The 25,333-nt window shown below is 40.4% G+C and overlaps 1 protein-coding gene across 1 annotated transcript; it reads left to right on the top strand.

The window, feature by feature from the left end:
• Positions 1–103: 103 nt before the first annotated feature.
• Positions 104–25,333, top strand: RMND5A (required for meiotic nuclear division 5 homolog A). Its single transcript, XM_023925701.2, has 9 exons — positions 104–319; positions 4,832–4,974; positions 11,145–11,279; positions 11,443–11,543; positions 16,201–16,367; positions 17,051–17,216; positions 19,783–19,885; positions 21,939–22,093; positions 23,591–25,333. Exons 1-9 carry the CDS (start codon positions 178–180, stop codon positions 23,652–23,654), a joined length of 1,176 nt encoding a protein of 391 aa, XP_023781469.1. The 5' UTR covers positions 104–177; the 3' UTR covers positions 23,655–25,333.

The raw sequence follows: 25,333 nt of genomic DNA, 5'->3' as shown, positions 1-25,333 counted from the left end.
GTCCGCGGCGCTGCCTGCGCGGAAGTGCGGCGGCCCGAGGCGACGGTGCCGCGCGGGAGCGGGGCCGGGGCCGCCCGAGGGCCGGGGCTGGCGGGGGGCCCGGGCGGCGCGGGGGGCCCGGCCGCGGGGCAGCAGGAGGAGCAGGACGAGGAGGAGGAGGAGCGCGGCCCGGGCGCGATGGACCAGTGCGTGACGGTGGAGCGGGAGCTGGAGAAGGTGCTGCAGAAGTTCTCGGGATACGGGCAGCTCTGCGAGCGCAGCCTGGAGGAGCTGATCCAGTACGCGGGAGGGCTGCGCAGGGAGATCCTGCAGACCGAGAGTACGTGGAGACCACCCCCGCGCCCCCCTCTGCCCAGGGGACGCGGCCCCGCTCCTCCCTCCAGGGAGGGAGAGCCCAAAATTGAGGGCTCTTGAAATGAGGGCTTGACACCCCTCAAAACTTCGGGTTTTGTGGGCTGGGAACCTCCCCCTAAGGAGAGCCCTTGCTCCAGAGACCCCCCCACCCCGAGGGTTCTATGTTGGGGTTGGGCCGGGGGTCTTCCCCCTCGCCCCTCGGAGCTCTGGGGGCGTTGTTGAAGGGAACATTTAAAAGGTGGGAGCAGGGGAGGTTTACGTTGAATATCAGAAAAAGGTTTTTCACCCAGAGAGTGGCTGGGCACTGGGACAGGCTCCCCAGGGAAGTGGTCACAGTACTAAGCCTGACAGAGTTCAAGAGGTGTTGGGACAATGCTCTCAGGCCCATGGGAGGATTGTTGGGGTTGTCCTGTGCAGGGGCAGGAGCCGGACTCGATGGTTCTGGTGGGTCTTTTCCGAGTCAGCGTATTCCATGATTCTGTGACCAGTCCCGGCCCTCCCGGGCCTCTCCTGCCTCCTGTGTGCTGCTGGAGAGGTTCGTTTGTTCCTGGTCAGCAGGTCTGGCGTGACCCTGGCCAGTGTGTTCATAACCCTTTGTGCTGGGTTACAGAGGGGTTGGTTACCCCAGGGGAAACAGAGAGGAAATACGGCAGAGCTGACCTGTTTGCTTTTCCCCCTCCACTCCCCGCCCCTATTTCTTTTCTTTTTTTGTCTCTCTTTTCCTGCGTCCCTGAGTTGTGTTCCTTTGCTGTGGCTGGGTTTGGCGGTGTTCAGGGTAAAGCCGCGCATAGCAGGAGGTAAACAAACCTTGTCTCTTTGTCACAGCTGATGCTGGGCACTTGTGAGGGCTGTAAACACGGGGCGATTAAACCTTGCGAAATCCCGGAGATGGAGGTAGTGCCGTGTTTATTGAAGTGGGAGGGAGTGGGGAGGCAGCTGAAGTGATTTACCCAAGGCCATGCAGGAAGCGAGTGGTGGCTCAGGGATTAAAAATAGGAACTTGCAGGCTTCTAAGACCGAATTTAAGAGCAGCTGTGCTGCTGCTCTGTTGTTTTTGTTTTTGTTTGGTTGGACAAAAACATCTTTGCCGTGGTCCTGTGGTGCAAAGCTCACTGAGGAGTATGGATAATTCCAGGAACACAAGCATGAGTATGCTGGAGCTGCTCTGTGTGTACCCAGAAGTTTCTATAGAGAGCAAACATGGAATTCCGATTGTGAGGCATTTATTTGGGATGAAATAAGGCTTGGTGTTTCTGGCATTGTTTTGAACTGTGTTTCAGTGACTGTTATTTGTGCTGTTTGAAATAGTCTGGGCGTTGAGGACAGTCATTGAAATCTGTGTCTTCACAAACTGAGGTGCTGACCTTGCCTGGAGAGCTGTGTGTGTGACCCTCTTACTGGTGTTGGTCTTTGTTGGGCTGTGAAAGTTTGACTGTGACATTCCTGTTGCAGCTCCAGAGCTTTTACTCTCTTTGTAATGATTCCTTCAGGATCCTCGTTGGGTTTTCCATCCAAGCTTGGATTAGCAGTTTTTGGCACTGTACAGCGAAGGCCTTGGACATAATTTCAGCATTTACCAAGTGATGCTGTCCCAGAGAGCACATCCCAAATTGAGCTTTCTTTTAGTAAGTGGTCTAGAATGAAGCCAATACATTGTTTGTGCACCCTCGGACATCTGGGGACTCTTCAATTTTGGCATCTGACAATGAGTTGGATTTATAGGGGCCAGAATTCTTACTATTTTCTTTTTTCTTTAACATGTTTTTTGTAATTTTCTAAAAAGATCAGGTATTTTCAGCTTTTATACACTATCTCGAGGTTTTTTGAAAATGGATGGAATTGAATGCAGCCAGATGTCTTAATGTGGAAATCTAATTCAGGGCTATGAACTGCAGAAACAGGCTTCTGGATGTAATTTCAAAGGAAAAAAGAAAGAGAAATGAAAGCCCTCACTGCTGAAGAAGAGGTTAGGACAAGATCTGAGAGCAGAGATGTATGAAAAGACCTTAAATAGCAGTGGATAAAAAAGGAAGTGGGTGGAGAAAAAGAAGCTGTTAGAAACTGCTTTAACCTCTAAACTGGTTTTCTGCTTCCCCCCTCACACAGTGTATTAAAATGTCTTGAGCTGATTTCATGTTAAAGCCTAAGGGCAGACCAACCCTATGCTCAGGCCTGTGAATGGGAAGACAAAGTTTGTTTTTCTTCTCTGTTCCCTTAATAAATCTGTCTTTCTGGAGTAGCCAAGGATTGCATATTCTTGGATGGTATAAGTGTGTCTGGCTGAGTAAACTTGGCATTGGACTCTGTGCTCAGTGTTTGTGGGCCAATATATTTAATTTATTTTTTTTAATTGTGTCTGTGCACACACATCACAAGCTGTCTCTCTGTCCTGTGAACCCTGAATTACCAGGAGGGATGGCTGCAGACTTTCTCCTGCTGATTTAGTGCAAGTAGCTCATAGTTTGATTGGAGCTGAAAGAGACGGGTGCAGAGGGGAAACCTTCTACAGCTCTGATGGCTTTTCCTCTGTAGACATTTTCATTGCTTTACTGCAGTTGGGTTTCTGCTACAATGTCAGGGGCCAATAATTCACTTCTTTCTTTGGGGTAAAAACAGGCACCCATGTGGATTGTTTGGATTTTAGCTTAATGGCTTTCAGAAAGTGCACTTTAGCCTTTGTGTTTGTTGGGGAATGAGTATTTCCATTTTGCTTGTTGCATAATCTCTGGCCGGTCATATCGCCATGGCAAAATTTATGAAACATTTAAAGATGCTTCATATTATTTTAAGTGTTTGTCATAAAAAATTAAATAGCAACTAAGAAATAATGATTATTCTTGAAGTAATTTGGGGAGATGAACATTTTCAGATAGTTAAGTGGAATTTTTTGTTTTAATTTGGGATGTATAGAATCACTGAAGTGACTCTTCACTTTTACGCAATTACTCCTCAGTCATCTTGTAGAAAAAAACACAAAGCCCCATCAGCCTTTTGCCCAGGAGATGATCTTTGGCTTCATGGGACTGAAGGGAGAAAAAAGCATTGTAAAGCTTATTTTTGTTCTTAAAACACATGTTTGCTGAAAAGAATGATGTTGAAACTTCCCCAGCTGGGGCTTGTGGGGCTGGACAGGAGCTGTTTGCTGGTCAGAGGGGAGGTGGCTCAGTGTGTGACAGTATCAGCAGCAGCGTTCAGAGGGTGCAAGAGGGAAGGTGCATAGAAAAAGTGGCTGTGAAATTATTATCCACTCCCTATGATTGCAGTTTTTCTCTGGATACCCTTTGCTGTCTCCTGAAACTGGGCTCTTAACACAGTGCTAAAGCAAAGATGTGTTAAAATATGAAATCAAAAAGGAACAGACCTAAAAAGCGAACACATTTTCCATAAAATCTTTCTTCTAAAGATTTATTTAAATACCTCTAAAGAGGTTTTGTTTTTTTATCTGAAGTCTTTGGGTCTTGAATATTAGGGAGACATTTCTGAGCTGCTTTCCCACTTAAATTAGTCTTCCCATACAGTGGAAGGTTGCTAAGTCTGTGTCCCTAAAGGAAAAATTCTTCATCTAGAATGAACTTTGAGAGAGACCTTCAGAGGTAAGACTGGAAGGGAGATTTTTTGTGTTTTTAAATCAAAAGCAGGCAGAAAGGTCTGGAGTAAAGCACCAAAAAATGTCTCTTTTTTTTTTTTTTTTTTTTCCTGACTCAAGCTTCTGAGTGATGTTTGAATCAAGGCACGAGTGGTATAAGCTATGAAGTGCTGTGATGTGGTCAGGGGCCTGTAAGCCTTTCCTGTTTATCTTCTCAACAGACTGGGTCATACAGCAATGAACTAGTTGGACATCAGCTAAGAAATGTCACTGTTTCTAGAGAATAAATCTCATAACAAGGTCCACACATCTTCCATGGACTTTTCTTATCCATTGAGGGGAATTGGAGACTGTTCAGAACTACTGCCACAAGTCAGGAAGCAGAATTTTCCCACAGCTTAAACACTGAGTCCAGTAGCAGTGGGTGGCTTGCAGGGCAGGAATTAACTGGGCCATCATTAATCCACATTTTGCTTGCACCCTGCTGAAGTTAAACATGATGTTCTCATGTACCTTTAGGGGCTATCTAAAAGAAAACTGATCCTGTAGTAGCTTCAGTATCTTTCTGTTGTGTCCTTAGAGATTTGTGAACTGAGTGTTACTGTGAGATGGTTTGTTCATCTGCTGTGACTGAGACACATGAGACCTATACATTAAATTTTTAAACTGTTGCACTTGTTCAGTGTTATTGTGCACCCGACTGGATTCCTTATTCCACGGGGGCTTTCATAGAGATGGATTCCTGTACATCTGCCTTCAGTTCAGCTGATCTTGCTTTGCAAATACTTTCTAGATTGCATTTCTTTAATACCACTTTTTGTCTGCTTATGTTGTTGCATATTAAGAGATTTGTTTGTAACAAAGTTGGTAATTTTCCTCTCTTTTGTCTAGATCAAGATGGGGACTTGTCTGGGACGATTTCACTTGTTATGACGCAGTGTTGTAAAAGAATAAAAGACACAGTCCAAAAACTGGCCTCGGATCACAAAGACATTCACAGCAGTGTATCCCGAGTTGGAAAAGCCATTGATAAGGTATTCATTTTGTGCTTTGTCTGCATTATCACATTATAATACACATCTGATGTGTTCTCTGCTTCCCAAAATTTAGCTTTTTGCTACAGTTAATCTGAATTAAGTATTCTCTCAGCTGCAGAAGCAAAGGCAAGCCAACAGGCAGCAAGGTACTTGCTGTCAGAACTTAATGCAGACAGCCTATTCCTTCTGGGACAGCTCAGAGCTCCTAATTTCTTACAGGCCATACGCCTGTAGATACTACAGGATGTAGAAATGTTTTGTGTGTTACCAGTTTAGCTAAATGTTTTCTTCAACATCTGTGTCAGTAAGAAACACTGTTGGTATTTATATCTGTATATATATATATATATATTTCTAGTTGCCAGTAGCAGGTAACTCTAAAGTGCCATTTTGCAGTGTAAGTGGCTGCCCCATCCCTGGAAGTGTTCAAGGTGACTTTGAGTAATCTGGTCCAATGGGAAGACCCTGCCCCAGGCAGAGGGTTGGAACAAAGTATCTTTAAGATCCAACCTAAAACATTCTGTGATTCTGTAGGACCAGAGAATTTTTAAAGAAAGACATTTTGTACCTCTTACAGGGATGTTACTGGTTTTGGGAAGTTAATTTTATAGCAGTGCTTTTAATGAGTAGTAGAGGAGATTCAACATTTCACAGGCTCTGTGTCTCAACGATAAGATAGGGCAGCTTGTCTTTGGTGCTTTACATATGAGACATCTGAATTCCAGGTTCAGCATTAACTTGGATATGAATATTTTTGTACCTATTATTGTAGGTAAATATTAACAGTTCTTTGAAATGATACTGAAATGTATCATGTATACTTTCAATGCTACATGTATACTTTCAAGCCATGCTTTTCTCCCTCTCTGTTCTCTTATATAAAAGTAGTTCTGTGTGCAGGGAGTCTGATGTTTGCTGTTATGGAAAATGTGACTCTGACAGGGTCTAAACATTTGTTCAGTACACAGCACTGATTTATTCTTTGGGAATTCCATTTAAACTTTGGCAGTAATGATAATCTGCTAAAGCTTAATGTAACAATAATGTGATGAAGAAACAAAGTACATAATGCTGCTTTATTAGACTGAATGTCCATGAAACTTATATTTTTTGTTTATGTCTGACTGACCATTGTGGAGAGTTCAAACTTTGTACTAATAGCTTTAATCCACACGTCACTTTATCCAAAGCTTAAGGATGCATCTGTCTCAAATCCTTGCTGCTGTATCTAAACCAATTAACTAGAGTAAAATTCCATCCTTATTACCAGCTTGAAGCCTGAAATAAATCTGTGTAATCTTGTCCTAAGTTTTTAAACTTTCCAGTTCTGCTTTAGCAAGTTGACTTTGTGCAAACACATTTCCAGATTTAGCCATACTTTTTTTATTTAAATCCTCTGAGGTAGAAGAGCCCCAGGTTGTATGGAGAAGGGTGTAAGTGTTCAGTGGAAATTGGTGATGGTATTTTTGTAAGCCAAAGAAAATGCTTGCAAGCATAATGAAGTTTAGGCTTGAGTCTAATCTCCAAATTGCTGTTTCAGTTGTCATGGGAATAATTTTTCCAGTGTTCTGTCCTGCTGTTTTAAGTTTATGTAGTGTTTTAAATTAAAAAGTAATTGATGTAAATAAAAGTGTTTTTTAAATTTCAAATATGCTGCTTGGTAAAAATAGTAGAAAGAATCCCATTAATCTGCTCTGTTCCTGTTGAGTGTCAGAAGGGCTTTTTCAGTGAGGTCTTCTAAAATGAGCTCAACTGGCTGTGTGCAGTGTGCTTGTTCCTCTGTATTTTCAATCTCACTTATTGTCTGTGGTGTTTGCATTAAAAAATTAAAAGCAGTGGGAACTGCACAAGTCCCCAGTTCTGCTTGTAACAAAGGATGTCATTCTGTGATGGTCAGAGCCCAAATTAGGATTGTCTCCTTAAATATGTCCTTGGTGGATTTTTTTTGATTAATTTTCCCCAACTGTAGTATCTTAAGAAGCCTACTTTAGAATATACCCCAAAGTCTGTGCCTTTTTGTCAGATGAATATGTGTAATGTTTAAATCCAGGTGAAATTCAGCATTTCCTGGAACTGTAACATTTGAAGCAAATCTTCCATATGTCCTTAATGAAATTTCCCTATGCTGCTGGAAAATACACTTGGAACCTGCCAGCAAAGTCTCTGTTGGCACCGGAGTCCCACACTGGAATTGCCCTCTCCTATCCCTTCACAATAATATACTTATCTTAAACCAATAGAAGTAATTAAGTGTAATTGATGTAGTGAATTGATTGTCAATGCATTCTGGTCAAAATACTGCTGCTTCCAAAATAAGAGTCATTAGAATTTAAGGAAGCACAGCCCTTACCTTGATACATGAGACTGGAGTTCTGTTTCTGTCACATGTGAGTCCTCACTTATATTACAGACAGATTAACATCTCTAAAATACTGCTTATGGTCTTACTAACTCTGTGTGCTCAGGCACAGATAAATGGCCTGGTTTGGGATTGGGAAACATGCTAATACTGGTACCCATTTCATGTGACACAGCCAAATGGTAGCTGCTGTTGCATGTAGAATCAATAGACTTCCTATTTAGCAAGCTTGGATTGTGAAAGAACCTGCTGTATTTTCTGCCAGTGGCAATTTCAGGTTAAATTTCTTTTTTTTCCCTGTATTGGGGCTATATAGGGCTATACCTACATAAAAAGTTTAGTCTGGTCAGTTTTTAAGTTGCTTGTGAACTTGAATGTGCCCTAGACTTGTCTGCCTGCAGTTCACTCTGAGAACAGAAACTCTTAGAGCAAAAATTTGACATCAAACACATTGAAGTCTGAAATGCCAGAGCTTTGTGTGTTGCTTGTAACGTTTCTCTTATAAGCTAAATCTTTTTTCATGGCAGTCCTACGTGGATTGCATGCTTCTGATCCGAAAAAGGCTACCCTTTCTTCCAAAGAGCATTTTCTCCATTGAAAGGAAATGTTTGCATCCAGTTTTTTCTGTTTTGTACTGGCAATTGCTCTGCTTCCAGAACTCATCATATTGCTGTTGTTCAGCAAGTTGTTATCAGGTAGCTCATTCATCAGAGTTCCTGTGAATCAATGGAATGATTTGAATTTATCTCAAAGCATGTTTGATGGGCTGGTGAATGTTTTCGGTCTCGGAGCAATCTGTCTGAGTGGTTAAATGCCTTCATTCAGGAAAGCAAATAGAGTAAAGGGTAGTTCCTTCCATTTTCCCCCTGAATTTTATATCTGTTATAAGGCCAACATTTTAATCCAGTCTTTGTTTTGGAAAAGCAAACTTTTGCCTAAGTTGGTGTTTGTTTCATGTAAGAACTTCTATATGAACATACTAAAAAACCTTTACTGAACATCACTTGTGTTGCTGTGAAGAATAGGGCCATATAAATACAGACTCTTTGCAAGTTAAGCTTTATATTATTTGTAAACTGATTGAACAGAGAAGATAAATGTTTTATTTGTATTTTGGGTAAGAATTCAGAAGGAAGGAATGCACAAAGTAGTCTCAACTGGGTAACTGAGGAATAAAACTGTCCTTAATCATAATTTTTCTTCTCCTGTGTTGTTGTGAATTGGTTAAAAAGTCCATCTTGTGTTTCTGAGCATCTTGGAGTCACCACATTCTAGTAATTATTGGTAATGTGCTGTATATTGTATCATTGGTGTTTTTAGCATATAATACTGTACATTTTGGCTCTAGGCTTGTTAATTAAGCTTTTTTAAAAGATATGTTCCTCAGGAATACTAACTAACAAATAGGTTATTTTGTGCTGTTCAGATTTTAAGCTTTCTGGTGTTTTTAACTTACAGAAATTCTTTTAACTTTTGAAATCTTATTAAACCCCACATGCTGTCAGTTAGCATACTGTTAGCATTTGTGAAACAAAACCAAGGGTTATAGTCACTAGCAGATCCTGCGTGCGTGACAGTTGTGAAATATATAAGCCAAATGCAAGTGATAATTTTTTCTGACATGTGACAGTCACTCACTGTAATCTGTGCAGTCAGTTCCTGAAGCTCCTCGGGACCTAGAGGAGGCAGAGCTGTAGAATCCCACGTAGAATATAAACCTTGGAATTGTTAAAAATTATTGGAATAAGAGCCTGGTCGAGACTGGATTGGTCAGAGAATGACTGAGGTCCTGAGGTTGAATGATGGGACTTGATAACTTTTATGTGACTTTAAAAGATCTAATGGGGTTTTGTAAAGATTCACAAGGCTGGTAGGTTTGCTGTTTCAGAAGAAAATGAGCATTTTGTTAGAGCACTGAGGTAATTAGTTCCACCATCTCTGCCCCCAAGCAGTGAGAACGATGTGATCATGTTTGAGGCATAGGTGCAGCTTTACTGGTTGGTAACTGTCCAGAAGGATCAGTTTCTGCTTTGGGGGTTGTATCATTGCTAGGACTTGGAATTGCATGAAAAATAACTTATAGTCAGTTATTTTTAGATTAATGACAGTCTCCACTCTGGAAGCTAGGTGACAAAAACAAGCTTGTGCATTGTGAATCCTGTCTCAAATCCTTTAGTGCTTTGTTAATGGATTTGTGTTACCTTCTGGTGATGCTTGGACACTGAGACCAGAGTCAGTGATGGTGGTGAACCTTTAAGGAGTCAAATGGTTGGCACAAATAATAACAGTATTATTTAGTCTTCAAGATGCTTAAGTTTTTTGAGGTACAGCTTAGAGGTGAACAGCATGACAAGGAGCTTACAGGTTAAGACACTCAAGTGAAAATGTTATTAAATGTGAGACATGAATCAATGGCAATAATTTAAATGCTCACCATGCTTCACCATCTCAGACAAATGGAAAAGTCATTTTGGTAGACTAAGGTTAATGTTTTATTGAAAGTTTGCTGAGAGCCCTGAAGGAAGCTGTGGCTTTGGAGCTGTGTGTGCAGGGATGAAAGGGCTGCCCCTTTTTCATGATGACACAGAGCAGCATCAAAGGGGATATGGAGGTGCTGATGAAGGAAATTAGTAAGTGGTGAGTAACAGGAAGGTGCAGTGTGAAGCTGAGCTGTGCATGGGGAGATAGCTAGTACCAGCTGGGTGTTATTTGCCCTGCCTGCTGGGACAGAAGCCTGCATTTGTGTGAGACTGGTATTCCCATGTTGTGCAGGATCCTCACAGAGCCACAGCTGAAGCACTGCTATTTTCACTGAACTTCTGATTTCTGATGCTCCTTGGGAGAGAACTGTAGTCATCAGATCAGGCAGCAAGCAATGCACTGACTTCTAGACTCTTTATTGTTTTGAGTTGGTGAGGATTTTAATTAAAATTAACCTGTTTACCCTGATCATAAAACATGTTAGCAGTTAAAAATCGTGGTTCATATCTTGGATTAGAATAAATGTTACTCTCCTGCTGCCAAGAGGCAAAGTGCCAAGCATTGCCAAGTGTTACCGAGGAGTCAGTGTGACAATATCTTTAGTTATTCCTGGAATATGTCCACAGGCCACTGGCCTAAAAATACGTGGCACTGGCATCATCTGGGTTAGATCTAAAAACGATCTCTTGGACCTTCAAAGCTCATCCTGTTGTTGGGATGTTGGGGTCATCAGAGATCTGAATTTCATTGTTTGGGTGTGGGAAGAAGTGACTTTTTTGCTTCTTCAGCAGTCTTCACCCCACCAGATATGTAAAAATCACTTGAGTTAAAGCTTTTACTTGTAATTTGGTTTGCTGTACACACAGCAGAGTGTATTGATGACTCTGAGATGCATTGACGACTTTGTCTTGATTCTAGTGTAGGTGATTCTAGTGTAGGTGATTCTGTTTTCTGTTCTCTAAACATTTTCCCTTTTCATGTATGCCATTTCTACTGATACTTCCTTCAGAAATGCATCACGGGCTCGAAACTCCTTTATTAGTTAACTAGATTTATAACTTTCTTGCTAGACTTGTAATTTGTTGGTGTATTTCCTTGTAGTGAATAATATTCAGACTTGAAACGAGCAAGCTAAAAGATTTCTTCTTCCTACACAGGAGGTAACGAAGGAAGCTGACTTATTTATTTCACTTTGGAGATAATTGAGGGCCAACTGAGTAACAGGCAAAAAGCATCAGGGTGGAGACACAGGTGTCCTGCATAATTAAAGAAAAATGATGTGGGGTGATTTGTTCCAGCCTATTAACTGTTAATTTGTGTGTTTCAGAATTTTGACTCGGACATCAGCAGCGTGGGGATAGATGGGTGCTGGCAGGCTGACAGCCAGAGGATCCTCAATGAGGTGATGGTGGAGCACTTCTTCCGGCAGGGAATGCTGGATGTAGCCGAGGAGCTTTGTCAGGTAACCACAAGTGTGGGTGTTGAAGGTTAAGGGTTATCCACTGAGGAAAAGCTTTGTCTTAGCTTCCTCATTTCAGCTCAGTTTAAGCTGAGTATTTGAACTGCCAGATAACCCATTGTTTTCCATGCTTTAACTAAAAAGTGCCTTTTTTTTCTTTCCCCAGGAATCTGGTCTATCAATAGATCAAAGTCAAAAAGAACCATTTGTGGAATTAAATCGAATATTGGAAGCATTAAAAGTTAGAGTTTTGAGACCTGCACTAGAGTGAGTCTACTCATTTCTTTTCCTCACTTTTTTTAAAAAATGCTTTTAACAGTTCCATAGTTTTTCCCTTTTAATACTCTCTTTAGTATATTCTGATGTGTCCCTGCTTGTCCTTTGAGAGGAGTAGTTACTGAGTGGATCTTTCCTTTTCCATCCCCTCTGTGTCACTCCCCATGGGAAGTGATTAACTAAGGGTCTCTTTCTTAGATTAAGGATTCACTTAATCACTTTGGTACTGCTTTAAGGAAGAAACATCACTTGGAGGAAAAGTTGTTAGCCAATGATGGTGACCTTCTGCTGGATCATTAGTGAACCTAATTTTAAGAGGTTCCATTGTGAAGGATACCAGGACTTACTAAAGGTGTTGGGTACCCTGAAGTCTTTGGGGTGAGCAGAACTTGACTTGGGATCAAAGTTCTCACTTGTCTTCCAGTCACCCTCCCTTTCCAGACAAGGGACCAGAGGGTGGGAAGAGCCTGGGGTTGACAGTGGCACTTGTTAATGAGATTCTCATTGACAGAATAATAAGAAACCCCCTCATCCTGTTTTCTTTTAAACTTTTCTAAGCTTATGTTGGTCTCGAAAGTATGAAAAAAAATCAAAACACAGAAACCAACCAACCAAACAAAACAACCTAGCGAACTTTAAAGTGGCCTTCTAAAAATAAAAACCACAGTGAAACCAAAACAAATTCAAAATTTGTCTTTCATTCCAGAGCATAAATCATATACTTGAGATAGAATTTTTTGCATTATTCAGTTCAATACATTTTCATATTAACAACGTTGTCTTTTCCCTTTTACATGAAACAACATGGGTGTGTCAGTTGAGCACTTACTGGCAGCTGAACTAAGTGCAGGGGCACTCTGATATTCAGACCCTGGTGTTCATCGACTAAATCCTGGGTAATGCCTCTGGGTCATGCAAAGTTTGACCTAAATAGTTGGTCTTTGAGTCTAGGTACATAGGTGGAAAGCTAGGGTGGTTTATTGCTATTGAATTGGCTAATTGAAGGGAAGCAACATTGATATTACAACTGAAACAAGATTTACTGTCAGCTACACCACATACATCTTGTAGTTCAAATAATAACAGAGCTGTTGTGAATGGTAATCCCTGAGGAACTGTAACTTGCATTATGACTGTTCCCTTGAAATCTCTAAATTCATTTCAGCTGCAGTTTGCAGTGCTTTAGGCCTTACTCATTGCTACTGAGTTGTATCATGTAGTTTCTGCATGTGTTAAATATTTTTCAAACAAAGGAGAAGGTTCCTTTGAGGTCGTCCCTCAAAGGAATTCTTATTTTCCGGCTGAATGGGCAGACAATAGGGTGTATTGTCAGCACAGTTTGTGTGTTGGTCTCCCCCCTCCCGGTCTTATTTCTGTGTATAATGTTTATTCTGTTTAAACTGGACAGTGCAAAAGCTGTCTGCCACTCTTGGCTGCTGCTGGGCACAGAGGGGTCTTTTTTGTAGTGATGCTGCTGATGTAAAAACTGTGGCTCTTGGGGAGGGTGATCAACATGTGACAAAATGTCATGGTTTGAATTCTCTGGTTGAGGAGGTAACCAATGCATTAACTGCCCAGTTGTCCCACAGATCTGCTGATGTTTGTGAAGGTGTTTCTCTTTTATTTCCTGGCAGACACAAGTGTTCAGGAGGAGGGATAGAACCACTGCTGTGTGAATGGCCTCCATATGACAGAGAGAAAGTAGCATTGTGCTCCTTGGGCTAAAATTGGCATCGGTGAATAAAGCTTCAGCATCAAGCAGCCCCATTGCAGAGTCAGGCTGCTGAGTGGTGTTGAAGTAAAGTGTCACACAAGGATGATTAATTACAGTCTCCTGAACCAGGAAGTGGAGTATAGCAGGTTTTATCCATGCAAAATTGTGAAAAGCTGGGATTAAAAGGCAGCCAGTCTCTCTGGCTCTGCCAGCACTCTCTGCTTGTGCTCAACTTCACTCAGTGTTGGAAACAAAACAAGCACAGGTGGCTCCTGGTCACTGCCGTGGGAAGGGAGTTGTCAGATTAATGACTTTCCAAAAAGACTTTCAAAGCCCTGCTGAGGTGATGGAAATTAGTACTTGTGTCTCAAAAAAACAAAAAGCCCTAACTGTATTTGTTGTCCAGGTTTTCTTTCTAATACAAATTTCAACACTCAAAAATACAACCTTTCAGATTTAAATAGAATTTGACTGGCCCTAACTTTTTTGTTTTCCCTTGTGGGGTGTGAAAGTTGACTTTTGTAGTGGTGTAGTCTGGCCTTGCACCCTGAGCTGTGTAAATCTCTGTATGCCTGCAAGATCCCAGTAATTTCCAGTGACTTTTCTCACTGGAAATTTCATCACTAGTTTGGTAATGGGAAGGAAAATGTAGATGTTTTTCAGGGTGTATTCTGGCCCTTCAGAGGCCAGGTTGGGCCTCCGTGTGAGGTCCTGGTGGAAATGACTTGGAGGTTCAATTTGGGTATACTTTGGAAAAGAGATACTCTGTTCTCTTCTGCCTGTAAACAGTAAGTTTCACAGGTCCTGGTATTTGCTGGGTCACTAGGGGTATGATTTAAACTTAATTTAATCTTTAGTAGGCTTTGTTAAATTCATTTTAACATCTAAATCCCATGTGGGAGCTGAAGAGAGTCCTGTGTACTCATGGTTTGCAAAGTATAGCGTAAACTTCAAAAAAAATTCAGGTAAGTCTCAGAAGTGAAAGCACTGACATTTTGAGAAGAGGTACGAAGACAGGTGATGTGATTACTAATAATTTTGGGCAGTTGTAGAGAATATGTGGGTTGAGTGCTTTAAACCTCCCTTGCTGGTTTTTGTTTTTCTGTTGGAAATAGGAACAGCATGTCCCAGACAGAGCACCTCAGGCCTTACCTCTGTGGTTGCTTTCTTTTGATACAAATCTGTGCTGCCACTCAAAGACCTAAAAATGGAAAGCCTGCCTAAAAGCTAATTTGGAAAAATATACTCGACCCCAGCAAGATGAAGTATTCTGTTATGTGGGTGCAAATATTGGCAGGGAGAGGATGGAGGCTCTTTAGATACAACAGGGATTAATACCTCATTGACTGCACTGTGGACTAGTGTCCTAGTTTAGGGGGACAGCTAGTTGTAATGTTTATTTATAATAGATTTTTGTTCTTCATCTGCTTATTAGTCTGTGGTTGTTAACTTCAGGCTCTTGTTTTTGTAGCTGGGCTTGAACTTCATTGTCATAATATCCTGTTTAAACTGTACACACTGATCATAAAAATACAATTAAAACCCCCGGCCCCCACCCCAACTTATGAAACCACCCTAAAACCCACTCACCACCCATGGATAGTGAGTGTGCTCTTCACTCCTTCCCGGTGGAGATTCAGGAAGATCTGAAACTGCCTGAAATTTGGGACAGTAGGGCTTGTTCTTAGTTCAAAGGCTCCATTTTTCACTGTTTCCTACTGAAAGGTTACTGTGTCTTTACAAAGCCTTGCCAGTGAAGTCAGACTCCTGATACTTCCACCACAACAAATTGAAAGTGGATACTTGCTCATTAATGCTGCATCCTAATGCAGAAGGCTGACTTGTTTTGAAAGCCTTCCCAATACAGTAAGAATGCTTAATTTTCTCATTTTAGTATTGATTGAAAAGAAGCCTCACATACTCTGTTTTTTTTTTTAAGGAACACAGACTTCCTCACTTCCTTGCTAAAAAGTGAAAAGCTTTTTGCTTAATAGGGCCCCCACAGTGAAAATAGTAGAACTAATTAACACTAATGAGAAACAGATGTACTGGAGAACATTGAAACTTGAGGTTCTTAAGAGAACGATTGGATTGATTTAGGCCTGACTAAATGGAATTAAAGAAAAAAAAAAAGGCACCAAAAAACCTTCCAAAAAAACCAAGAAAGGGATTGATAAATTCTAAATGATAAAGAAAAACTTGTATAAAATGCTTTGCAAATTTCAGTTCATTTTACTCAATGTATGTTAAAGAATTTTTCGTGTTATTTAGGAGCCAAACATTAGTGTTGTCATGGTGAATGAGACACAGAAAATGAGAAATATTTTTATTGTCCAAGTCGAAAATAACACAGAAAGCAAAGTTTAAGCAGGGTGAAGTATGATATTTAAACTGATTTCTCTTCCCCCACTGTGAGATCTTGATAATGTCTGTCTTTGAGGTCCCAGAGATGCAGTTCCCCTCTCCAGGGTAACAGATGCACACACACAAATATAGTGGCTTCAACAACATGTTTGGTGAATGTGGACACTGGAAAATGTTCTTTGTCAAACTTCTTGACATGCAGCTGAAGAGCAGTCAGTAATTGTTAAGATTCAGAGTGCTATTAATTGACTTGAGCTATTTCTGCCTTACATTGTGCCTAATTTAGTCTTGTCTTTCAGCCAGTGAATGTTGGATTTTGCAGTGCTTAACCTCCACAGCAACACCAGAATTAACATTGTCCACATTTTGTGCACCCTGTGTAGCTCCATTACTTGTAAAGGGCCTTGCCATTTTCTGTGCTCTTTAGAGGCTCTCAGAAGTTCAGGGAACAGTCACACTTTCCTTGAAATAGATGGTAGATAATAGATAATTGCAATGATTTCATGTGGTGTGGGCTGACACTTAATTACTCTGGTGTCACATCCCATTGTACCTCCTCGCTTCTTCCAGGTGGGCGGTATCCAACAGAGAGATGCTCATGGCACAGAACAGTTCGTTGGAATTTAAACTGCACAGGTTATATTTCATTAGTTTATTGATGGGTGGAACAGCAAATCAAAGAGAAGCACTTCAGTATGCGAAAAACTTCCAGCCGTTTGCTCTAAATCATCAGAAAGGTAAATTTTTGGTCACTGTAAGGGGATTTAAAGCACTGGGATATGGCACCTTGTAGTAAAACATAAATCATGTTCCAAGTATGTTTTACTCCATTATTTTCAGTTTGTTAAAGGCTTCTTCTTTTTGGATTTATCATGTATAACCCAAATCCTTACAATTAGAATTACCTTTTTTTTTTTTCTTTTTTACGAGGGGCTGAAAAATAATATCTGAATGTTTGCACATTTGCTTAAATTTAAGGTTTTTGACTCTTTAAATAAAATGGAGATTACATCTAGAATAGGCCTGCTGCCAGAGTAAAGTGCTAAAAATGCAGAGGAATGTTCTTGGAATAGTCATCTGCTATTTTCTGCTGCGTGGGGTAATACAAAGAGAAATTAAACTTTTGAAAAATGGAGAACATGTGAGTTAAATGAGCCATCTCAAGCTGAATCCAACAAAGCCTATTTTTTAGGGTACTGTGTGTGTCAGCTCGCAAAAAAGTAAACCTGCTAGAAGCAAATTCCCAGGCAGCACACCCTGGCAACTCCCTAGCCAAAAAAGTATCAGAGTGGAGCTCTTCTGGCTGTCATGGTTCTAATTGTTTTTTGTGGAGGTGAGGATGTTTTCCATGTGAAAGCTACAGCTGGAGACAGAACCTTCTGTTTGTTGTACAAACTCTGCTGTTCCTGGTCCCTCCCAGATATCCAGGTTCTGATGGGCAGCCTGGTGTACCTGCGACAAGGCATCGAGAACTCCCCGTACGTTCACCTGTTGGATGCAAACCAGTGGGCTGACATCTGTGACATCTTCACAAGGGATGCATGTGCTCTCCTGGGCCTCTCAGTTGAATCCCCTCTCAGTGTTAGGTATGCTACTTTTTTCTTGCTTTTGAGACCAGGTACTTTGTGGTTTGGTTCCTGTTTCTTGTTGAGGACAAAAGAAATGACTTCTGAGTAGTCTCATCTAGCTTGCATTAAATACAAGATCTGCAAAGATTAAAAACCAGAGGTTCCTGTGTGCTAGGCTTTACCCTGTACCACTACAGCTCAAGAGGAAGCATTCCTGGATGGAATTTGAATTCCATAGTTTAGACATAACTGTGAAAGATGAGGATGGCAATCAGCCAGTTATTCCCACAACAAATGTGTGACAACTGTCCCTGCTGTTAAACTGAAAAATAATGCTGAAAATGTGGCCGTAATTCCATCAGCATTTGATAATTTTGGTTTTTAATCCACACATTCCTGGTCTTCTTCTTAGAAGAATGCTCAACAGTTACGTTGTGTTTCAGCTGCTAAAATTTCCAAATTGTCTCCTGGGCCTCTTTTGCAAAGAAGAAAGAGGCACTTTTAAGCTCAGTAGCTAATCTGACAAAATGGAAATCCGTTGGAGGCTGTTGGAAATATGAAGAAAACCCAACTTAATCTCCTTCTAGCTTCTTTGAAGATAAAACAGATTAGCTGCTATTTAGCTTTTGCATGTCAATTCCCCCAGTATACTCCCTGATGTTCTCATTTTCATTTCAGATGTTAAATAAAAAATAAATAATATGTATCTTTCTGGGCTGGATTTGGTACTTAGCAGAAGCTTCACTGCTTCCTCTTTTTTTTGTTTGTTTTGGCTTTATTTTTTCTTTTTTTCTATTTCCATTCACTATTGTTAGACTTCTGTACTTGGTTTAGAGCTCTTACATTGTTAAGCCTGCTTTTCCTCTCTGTGCCTCAATCACAAAATACAACAGAAACAGCAAAGGGAGCACTTCCAATTAAAAAAAAATTGTTTTTCTACAATAAACTTCCAAGTTTGTTTGAGTGTTTTATAGGTATTTAGAGCTTCAGTCTCTGGGTTTTTACTTTCATCTTCCTCTTGTTTCATTCAAATAACCAGCAGTCCTTTAGATTTTCAATGCTCATGCACTGATGCTGCAATGCAGTTTTCAGAGCAAATGGTCAAGAGATTTTTTGTGAAGTGGAAAATCCCTGTTACTGATATTTGGAGTGGTTGGATGCTTGCTTTGCTCCTGGTGTGGAATTGATTGTGCTGAAATGTGTTTACTGTATAGGTGGTATCGATGCTCTTGTCATAAACAAGACTGTTACAAACTTGTGTGACCTTGGAGTGCTGCAGATCCTTTAGGAATTAAATAAGCTTGAAGTCCCTGCTGTAAAATATTTTGCTTCCTAGAACATGAATAGTGGGCACTTTTTTAATGCTGATTGGCTTCTCCAATATTTATCTAATCCTGTACAGGATAACTCATGGTCTGAGTTATTATGTAGAGACAGTGGAAGAACTCTTGTGTTATGGAGGTTGTGGTTTGGGGTCTTGAAGGACTACAGGAATTTGAATTTACTATTTACTTGAGTTTTTATATCTGAAAGGACTCTTCAAAGATGTTTTCACACAAATACTCTTTGTTAGACTTTTCACAGGGCTAACACAAGTTACACTCAGGGCTGCATTAAGAAATTAAGTGTAAGGGTTAAAATGGCCAGTTGGAGGTGAGAGATAAAATTATACATATATGTATATATTAATATATAGATATGTATGTATATATGTTTTAGCTTAGGCAAGAGATCCACAGGTTTCAGGTAAAGGAAAGGCATGACTTATGTAGACAGTAAAACTTGCACAAATAGTAAAATAATCTGCCAGACAAACAGAGCAGGCTGATAGCAAGGTCAAATCCTGTTGCTGATGATTTCCAGTACTGTCATTAGACTTTAATCCATCAAATCACCTGTTAATTTGCGGAAGCCATGTCACACATTCTTTCATAGAATACAGAAGTATTTCCAAATACTTATGTTAAGAATGTTAAGTTCTGGGAATGGGTAAATCCCAGAGCAGGCTGAACTGTTTGTTGGGACACAGACTTTGGGTAGTTTCATATTGCTGTTTCTGTCATAGGCCCTGGTGTCCTCCCTTTCCTTACCTACCTGCTTTTTCTACCTTTCTTTTATTGGTTTAAGGTGAAGGTGGAAAGACACGTTTCTTTACATGGTAATTACATGTAATTAAAGGATTATGGGGTGTGTGTATGTGTGGGTTACATGGGAACTCTTAGGCTGCACATACTCCATCACAGCTGAGGGCAAACTCCTGTATAAACTAATGTGATGTATTTCTCCTGTACAGCTCAAAGTAGGTGGTAGAAGAAATCAATTAATTACAAATCTCAGGGGAGAGATTAACTGTTGTTTTCTGTCTAGAATGTAGTACCTGAGGGCCCCAGCCTAAAATACGTGGATATCTGATAATCTCCCCCAAAACCCTTGCTTGTCTGTACTTCTAAGCTCCCTCCAAGTAAAACAAGATGTAAATTAAAAAATACCAAAACTTTGTGTCCCAGTTAACCTTTAAAATAGAAATGTGAAAAATGTTGGTTTCCTAACATGCACTTTATCTGAACGTGTCTTTTTTCTGCAGTTTTTCGGCAGGTTGTGTAGCATTACCAGCTCTAATCAATATCAAGGCAGTTATTGAGCAAAGGCAGTGCACAGGGGTTTGGAACCAGAAGGACGAACTCCCGGTGAGTGGGTGCTGAGCTATCCCTGGGGCACATTTCTAGTGGCAAATGCTGTTTTCAGGCTTCTTTTGTGCTGCATGTTATGGGATGTTTTACATGGCCACCACCTCCAGCAGCTCTGGGGCTTGGGGCTCTCTGCTGCACAGGCCCTGGAGCTCACAGACACCCCCACACACCTAGACACTGACCCAACCGGCCACACAGGCTGCCCCAGACACTGCACTGCCCTCAGCAGCTCCCACACAGGACTCACCTAAAACTAAGTACAGACAGCCAAGATCTCTTCCTTCTCCTTGGCTGGAAATGACTGACATTCGCCAGTGAAAGCACAAACTCCAGATTCACAGGCAAGTGTATGCTCATGGATCCCAAATTACAGCATGGCCCTCCTAGCCCCTTTTACACCATTTTCTAGCTGTTCTTCCACAGTCTCCTTCCCCTGCACTTTCCTCCTACAGTTAATATAGTTCTACTGACCCCCTCTCCTCAGAAACCCTCGGGTTTAGATTTTTATCTGTTCCAAAGTCTGGGTTTGGTTGCAGTTTCTTGATGACCGGTTATGTTGTTTCTTGTTATTATCTCTCTTATTTTTGTCCATCAGATTTGTACCTCTCAGTTTTGTTTGTTGCTCCCCCTTTCACTTGTCCGCTTTTGCATTGAAAAGGTCTTTGATAAATGACCTTAAAGAAACTGATGCTCTCACCATCCACTTACCCAGAGATATTTCTGTATAACTGGAAAGAAAATGGATCCCACAGAGAAACACTCACTTCCACTTGCAAGGCTTGAGCTCAGTCCAGGGCTTGCTTTGCACTGGCTCTTTATCAGGCAGACAGGAGATGAAAGAATTAGTGCTGCATCTGGGGACACAGGAATTGGGATCCAGTGCATTATGCTTCCAGCACATCTCATTTATATCAGTTGAAATGAAGTTCAGTTGTTATGAAACCCCAGTTTCCCTTTATAGCTCTTAGCAAGTGTGAGCAGCTCTCCAGTGACCTGCTCCTGATTTGGAAAGAAAACTTATTTAGTGCAAACTGGGCATGAACTGAGTTAGCCTCTTCAATTGCAGCTGGAAGAGATTCATTTATAGAGTAAGAATGAGTATTGAGTTTTCTCCCAGCTGTGTTTTCTGTAATGCTGAGAGTGTAACCTCTGAGTGTGACAGATTCCTGCCTTGCTGTCCAGGCAGGAATGGATTCCTAGGGAGCATTTGGAAAAAGATTGCTGTCTGATGCAAATCAGTTAATAATACATGTTTGTCTCCTGGCATTTTCTAAACTGAAGGGTCTCTAGTGTGTTCTGCTAAGGCAGTATGGGGCTGGGAAATCTTATTTCCATTGTGCAAAGACAGATTAAGTACCAGATTAAGACATCAAAAGGTCACATTGTCAGGTTTTGTTGAAGGTTAAACCTTTGAAACAGAGGACTGGTTAGAGCCAGGTGCTTTAGGTACACAGGGTGGGATTTTTGCAGTTCTTAGTTACTAAAGTCATGGACCTGTTCTTTGTTGTATGTCCCTTTATGAAATAATTTTGTCCTCATGGCAAGTTGTGCTGCACACATCTTGTGTTGGTACTGAAAATAAGTGCTTGTGATACACTTTACTATTCATGTGATATGAAGGTGTTGGCAGAGCCTTTTAAAAAGCTGTAGAACATGAATATGATCAATACAAGGGTTTTTCTTTTTTTTTTTTTTTAATTTCCCCCTAAAATGAAATCTATAAACTTTATTTCCTAGCCAACGATTTCTAGAAAGTCTTGATGGGTCACCAGCTCAATTTTTCTGCCAGGGCATAGATCTGCAACACAATTTGCACTTGTCCCTTGGCAGAATATGCTGTGTTGTTGTTACTCTTCATCCCCAATAAATAACCATTTTAAGATCACAATTAAGTATTTATGTCCAGCAAATTGTCAGGCATCCACACAATGGATTTTGTCACTTTCACAGCCGAATTGTGAAAGCTATTAAGTAAGGACCATGACCTAAAGGGATATTATCTGGAAATGTAATTTCCCAAGATAAATTTTTATGTTAATTTCTTCCACAGATTGAAGTAGACCTTGGTAAAAAGTGCTGGTATCATTCAATATTTGCCTGTCCCATCCTTCGTCAGCAAACAACAGATAATAATCCACCTATGAAATTAGTCTGTGGTCATATTATATCCAGAGATGCTTTGAATAAAATGTTTAATGGCAGCAAGTAAGTACCATTCTTTTATCTCTAACAACATACAGACAAGGACACATCTTAAGACTAGAATATTGTGTTTTGGGAAAACTGAGTCCATAATTAGGTGGCTGATGGAAGCTTGTTAATCTTGGAGAATGGCTTGAAAGCTGGATAGGCTGGGTTGATGCACTGGAGAAAAGCATAATAAACCCTCTGATGTTGTTGAAAGTGAGCTTGTGTGAAGGAATGCAGTGAGCAGAGTAATTCACATTGTAACCACCATTGTGTTGTCTTAAATTCAATCTAGAAGGCTTTACACACACAGTTTTTCCTTGGGAGCAAGGTTAGTAATGCATGAAAAATCTCTTGAAAAATAAAATTAAACCTCTGAGGGAAATATGGCTTAGTAATTGAGCAAGGAGGGGAATTATAACTGTGGAAATACTCCTCCTTAGATATCTGTGGGGTGCTTCAGTCTTTTGGGGAACAGGAAATGGGAGAGAGAAATCTATAGAGATTTTTTTTGAGGAAGAACAATGGTTATTTAGATTGAATATATACATCTTCTGTGGAGGCTGTCAGCTTAATTTAGAGCTGTAAGTCATTGTGGGAAATCCAGTGTGAAAATTAGTGAGACTATGAATGAAAATGTCAAGTGATGTTTGCATTCTGTGCTCTGTTAGAAAAGCCTTAAGGGATGCCTTTGTGGGTGACTTTAGCCATTTTAAGCAGTAAACGTGCTACTACATCATTCCTGTCCCTGGTAACTCATTCCTAGTGCTTTCATTGATCAGTTTTACTGGTATCACAGTTCTGACAATATTAACTCTGGAGGGCTGGGGGGGAGAAGGTAAAATGCCCTAACATAGGAGATGGGGGGCAAAAAGGATCAATACTTCAGAAAATAATCAATTTCTTCAAAAAGAAGAAATATTGTAAGTTGGTGGGATTGTATGAATGGAGACCTCAACAGGGAGACCAGGCTGACCCTTCAGTCATAGCCTGCAGGAGCTGACCTAAGTGGGTTGGAAAATCACAGCATTTTGGGAAACAGACACTAAAATAAACTTGATATGGATGACGCCACAGTGAAAGCTGCCAACTGATTTAAAATTTCTGCAAGATCAGTCTGGATGGGGCTCCAGGCAACCTGGTCTAGTGGAAAGTATCCCTGCCCATGGCAGTGAGGTTGGAATGAGATGGTCCTTAAGGTCCCTTCCAACCCAAACCGTTCTGTGATTCTAAAATGGAACAAGCAAATCCAGAAGTAGAAATAGTAACTACAGAGAAGTTGCTCTTTATGATAATCTAGTAATTCAGGGGTTTGTGGGTGAAAGGTGGGAGACTATAACTAGAAGGAAAAGCATGGTAAGTTCTCTCTCAGCTAAAGGTGACTTTTAATGGAGCCAAGTAAAATTTTGTGGCTTAAGAGTGCAGTTGTTTCCTCCTACGGGGGGAAAACTGAGTACCTTTAATGCTCTGTTGTCACACATTGCCCTAATTCTAACACATTGTCTTTGTCCCCAGATTAAAATGCCCCTATTGTCCAATGGAACAGAGCCCTGGAGATGCCAAACAGATATTTTTCTGAAGAAAAGTTTCATTATGCAGTTTGTAAGTGACACTCTGGATTTCAGGTGCATTTCAGGAGAATTAAAACACACTTGTTCCCTTTTATGCAGCAGACTGAGGACTCCTATGTTTGTATAAGCTAATGCTACAGAAACTTTGCCAACATTTAGTATATACATACCAAGTGGAAATGCTACAGAAATATTATTACCATAGGGCTTTACTATACTCTTGGTCTCCATACCTGATCAAGTTACTACACCAGCAGCTGTCATTCAATGCAGGTTTTTGTACTTAATTATATGGTGAATTTTTACTTTTTAAAAGCAGAAATTGATCACCCCCATTTGTTTAATATTCTTCCTGCTATTATTCTTTCATTTTATTGATAACTGTCATCTTAGAGAATGTTTGTGGACAAAGTTTTATTTCCTGTAATGTGTACATAATTAAAGGTAAATACTTCAGAAAAAAAAAGTTTGATAAATTGAATAGTCGTTATAAAACTAATTTGTATTTTTTTCGCTGAAAATGCTGTGATATATTCTGAGTTTTTCTTTCAAACATTTTTTCAACTTTTACATAGAATTCAAAGTAAATGTGCATATATATAAAGTATATAAAATATATAGCCCCAAGGGGCTACCTGTTGAAATCCATCACTAATTTATAAGGGTGATGTGTGGCTAAACTACTACTGGGGCAGAGAGGGAATAGGAAATCCTGTTCCTCTGGTTTCATGGTTGAGAAGTGTTTGTGTAAGAGACCATTCAATAAATTCTGAAGTGGAAATGCTTTTAGTTGATGACATTTGCTCTCTGGCCTTTGTAGTCATGTTCTTTGAACTTTGTATTCAGGATTAGGCTATAACTGTCATGTTGCTGTATAGTTTACTAGTCATTATAGTGTGCTATTTATAAACAGTTATCAAAACCAAATAAATTGTAGAAGTATTCATTGTTAAATGGGGGGAAAAGCATGTTCTGATGCAATCTACTGATCACGACTCTGCACTTGGCGGAACTGGGCCCTACATCATATATTAGGAGGTAGCAAGTTTTCTGTAGCTTGAGAACACTGCTTCTAGCCTTGTTTTTGTAGTAGAATATTACTGCCATTGCCACTTTCTCTGCTAAATTTGTCATATTGTTGACTAGGTAAATTTGTACTCATAAAGGAGACATAGATTATGGCAGTTAAATCTTTTTTAGTGTGCATATATTTGTATTTATTGCACTGTCCTATAGTAGGGCAAGCAGCCATAAGGCATGCAAAGTAAAATTATATTTCTGTATTGTGTAGTTAAAAAACAACAACCAACCAACCAACCAACCCTAAGCTTGTCTGGTTTGAACACTGACACACTGGTTGAATGCACTAGCACAATGCACTACAGAGAAGACCGTCTTTGGGAAATCTACACCTTTTGAATTTGTCTGGAATTTGTACCTGACTGGAGAGACTGAGTCGGACTCTTATGGGATCAGTGACAATGGACAAACCTACAGAGACATTATAAAGTGAGGAGCAAGTCAAGGCACACAAATTTTAAACGTCAGATGTATTTGATACATGTGAAAAAATACAGGTGTGTGATTTTCTGCAAAATTTACATTGTATTCACACTGAGTTCCAAACAGCCGCGTTACCAAGTGGTAAAATCAACAATAAACGGGTGAGGATATTATTTTCCATGTA

This window comes from Cyanistes caeruleus, chromosome 5 (genome assembly GCF_971803275.1).
Source record: "Cyanistes caeruleus chromosome 5, bCyaCae1.hap1.1, whole genome shotgun sequence".
Classification (NCBI taxonomy): domain Eukaryota; kingdom Metazoa; phylum Chordata; class Aves; order Passeriformes; family Paridae; genus Cyanistes; species Cyanistes caeruleus.
This window is presented reverse-complemented; position numbering and strand designations above follow the sequence as displayed.

Coding starts and splice junctions, on each gene's coding strand:
- RMND5A (XM_023925701.2), top strand. CDS start 178: ATGGACCAGTGCGTGACGGTGGAGCGGGAGCTGGAGAAGGTGCTGCAG. Junction 11,544..16,200: donor GTTTTGAGACCTGCACTAGA/GTGAGTCTACTC, acceptor CGCTTCTTCCAG/GTGGGCGGTATCCAACAGAG. Junction 22,094..23,590: donor AAAATGTTTAATGGCAGCAA/GTAAGTACCATT, acceptor CTTTGTCCCCAG/ATTAAAATGCCCCTATTGTC.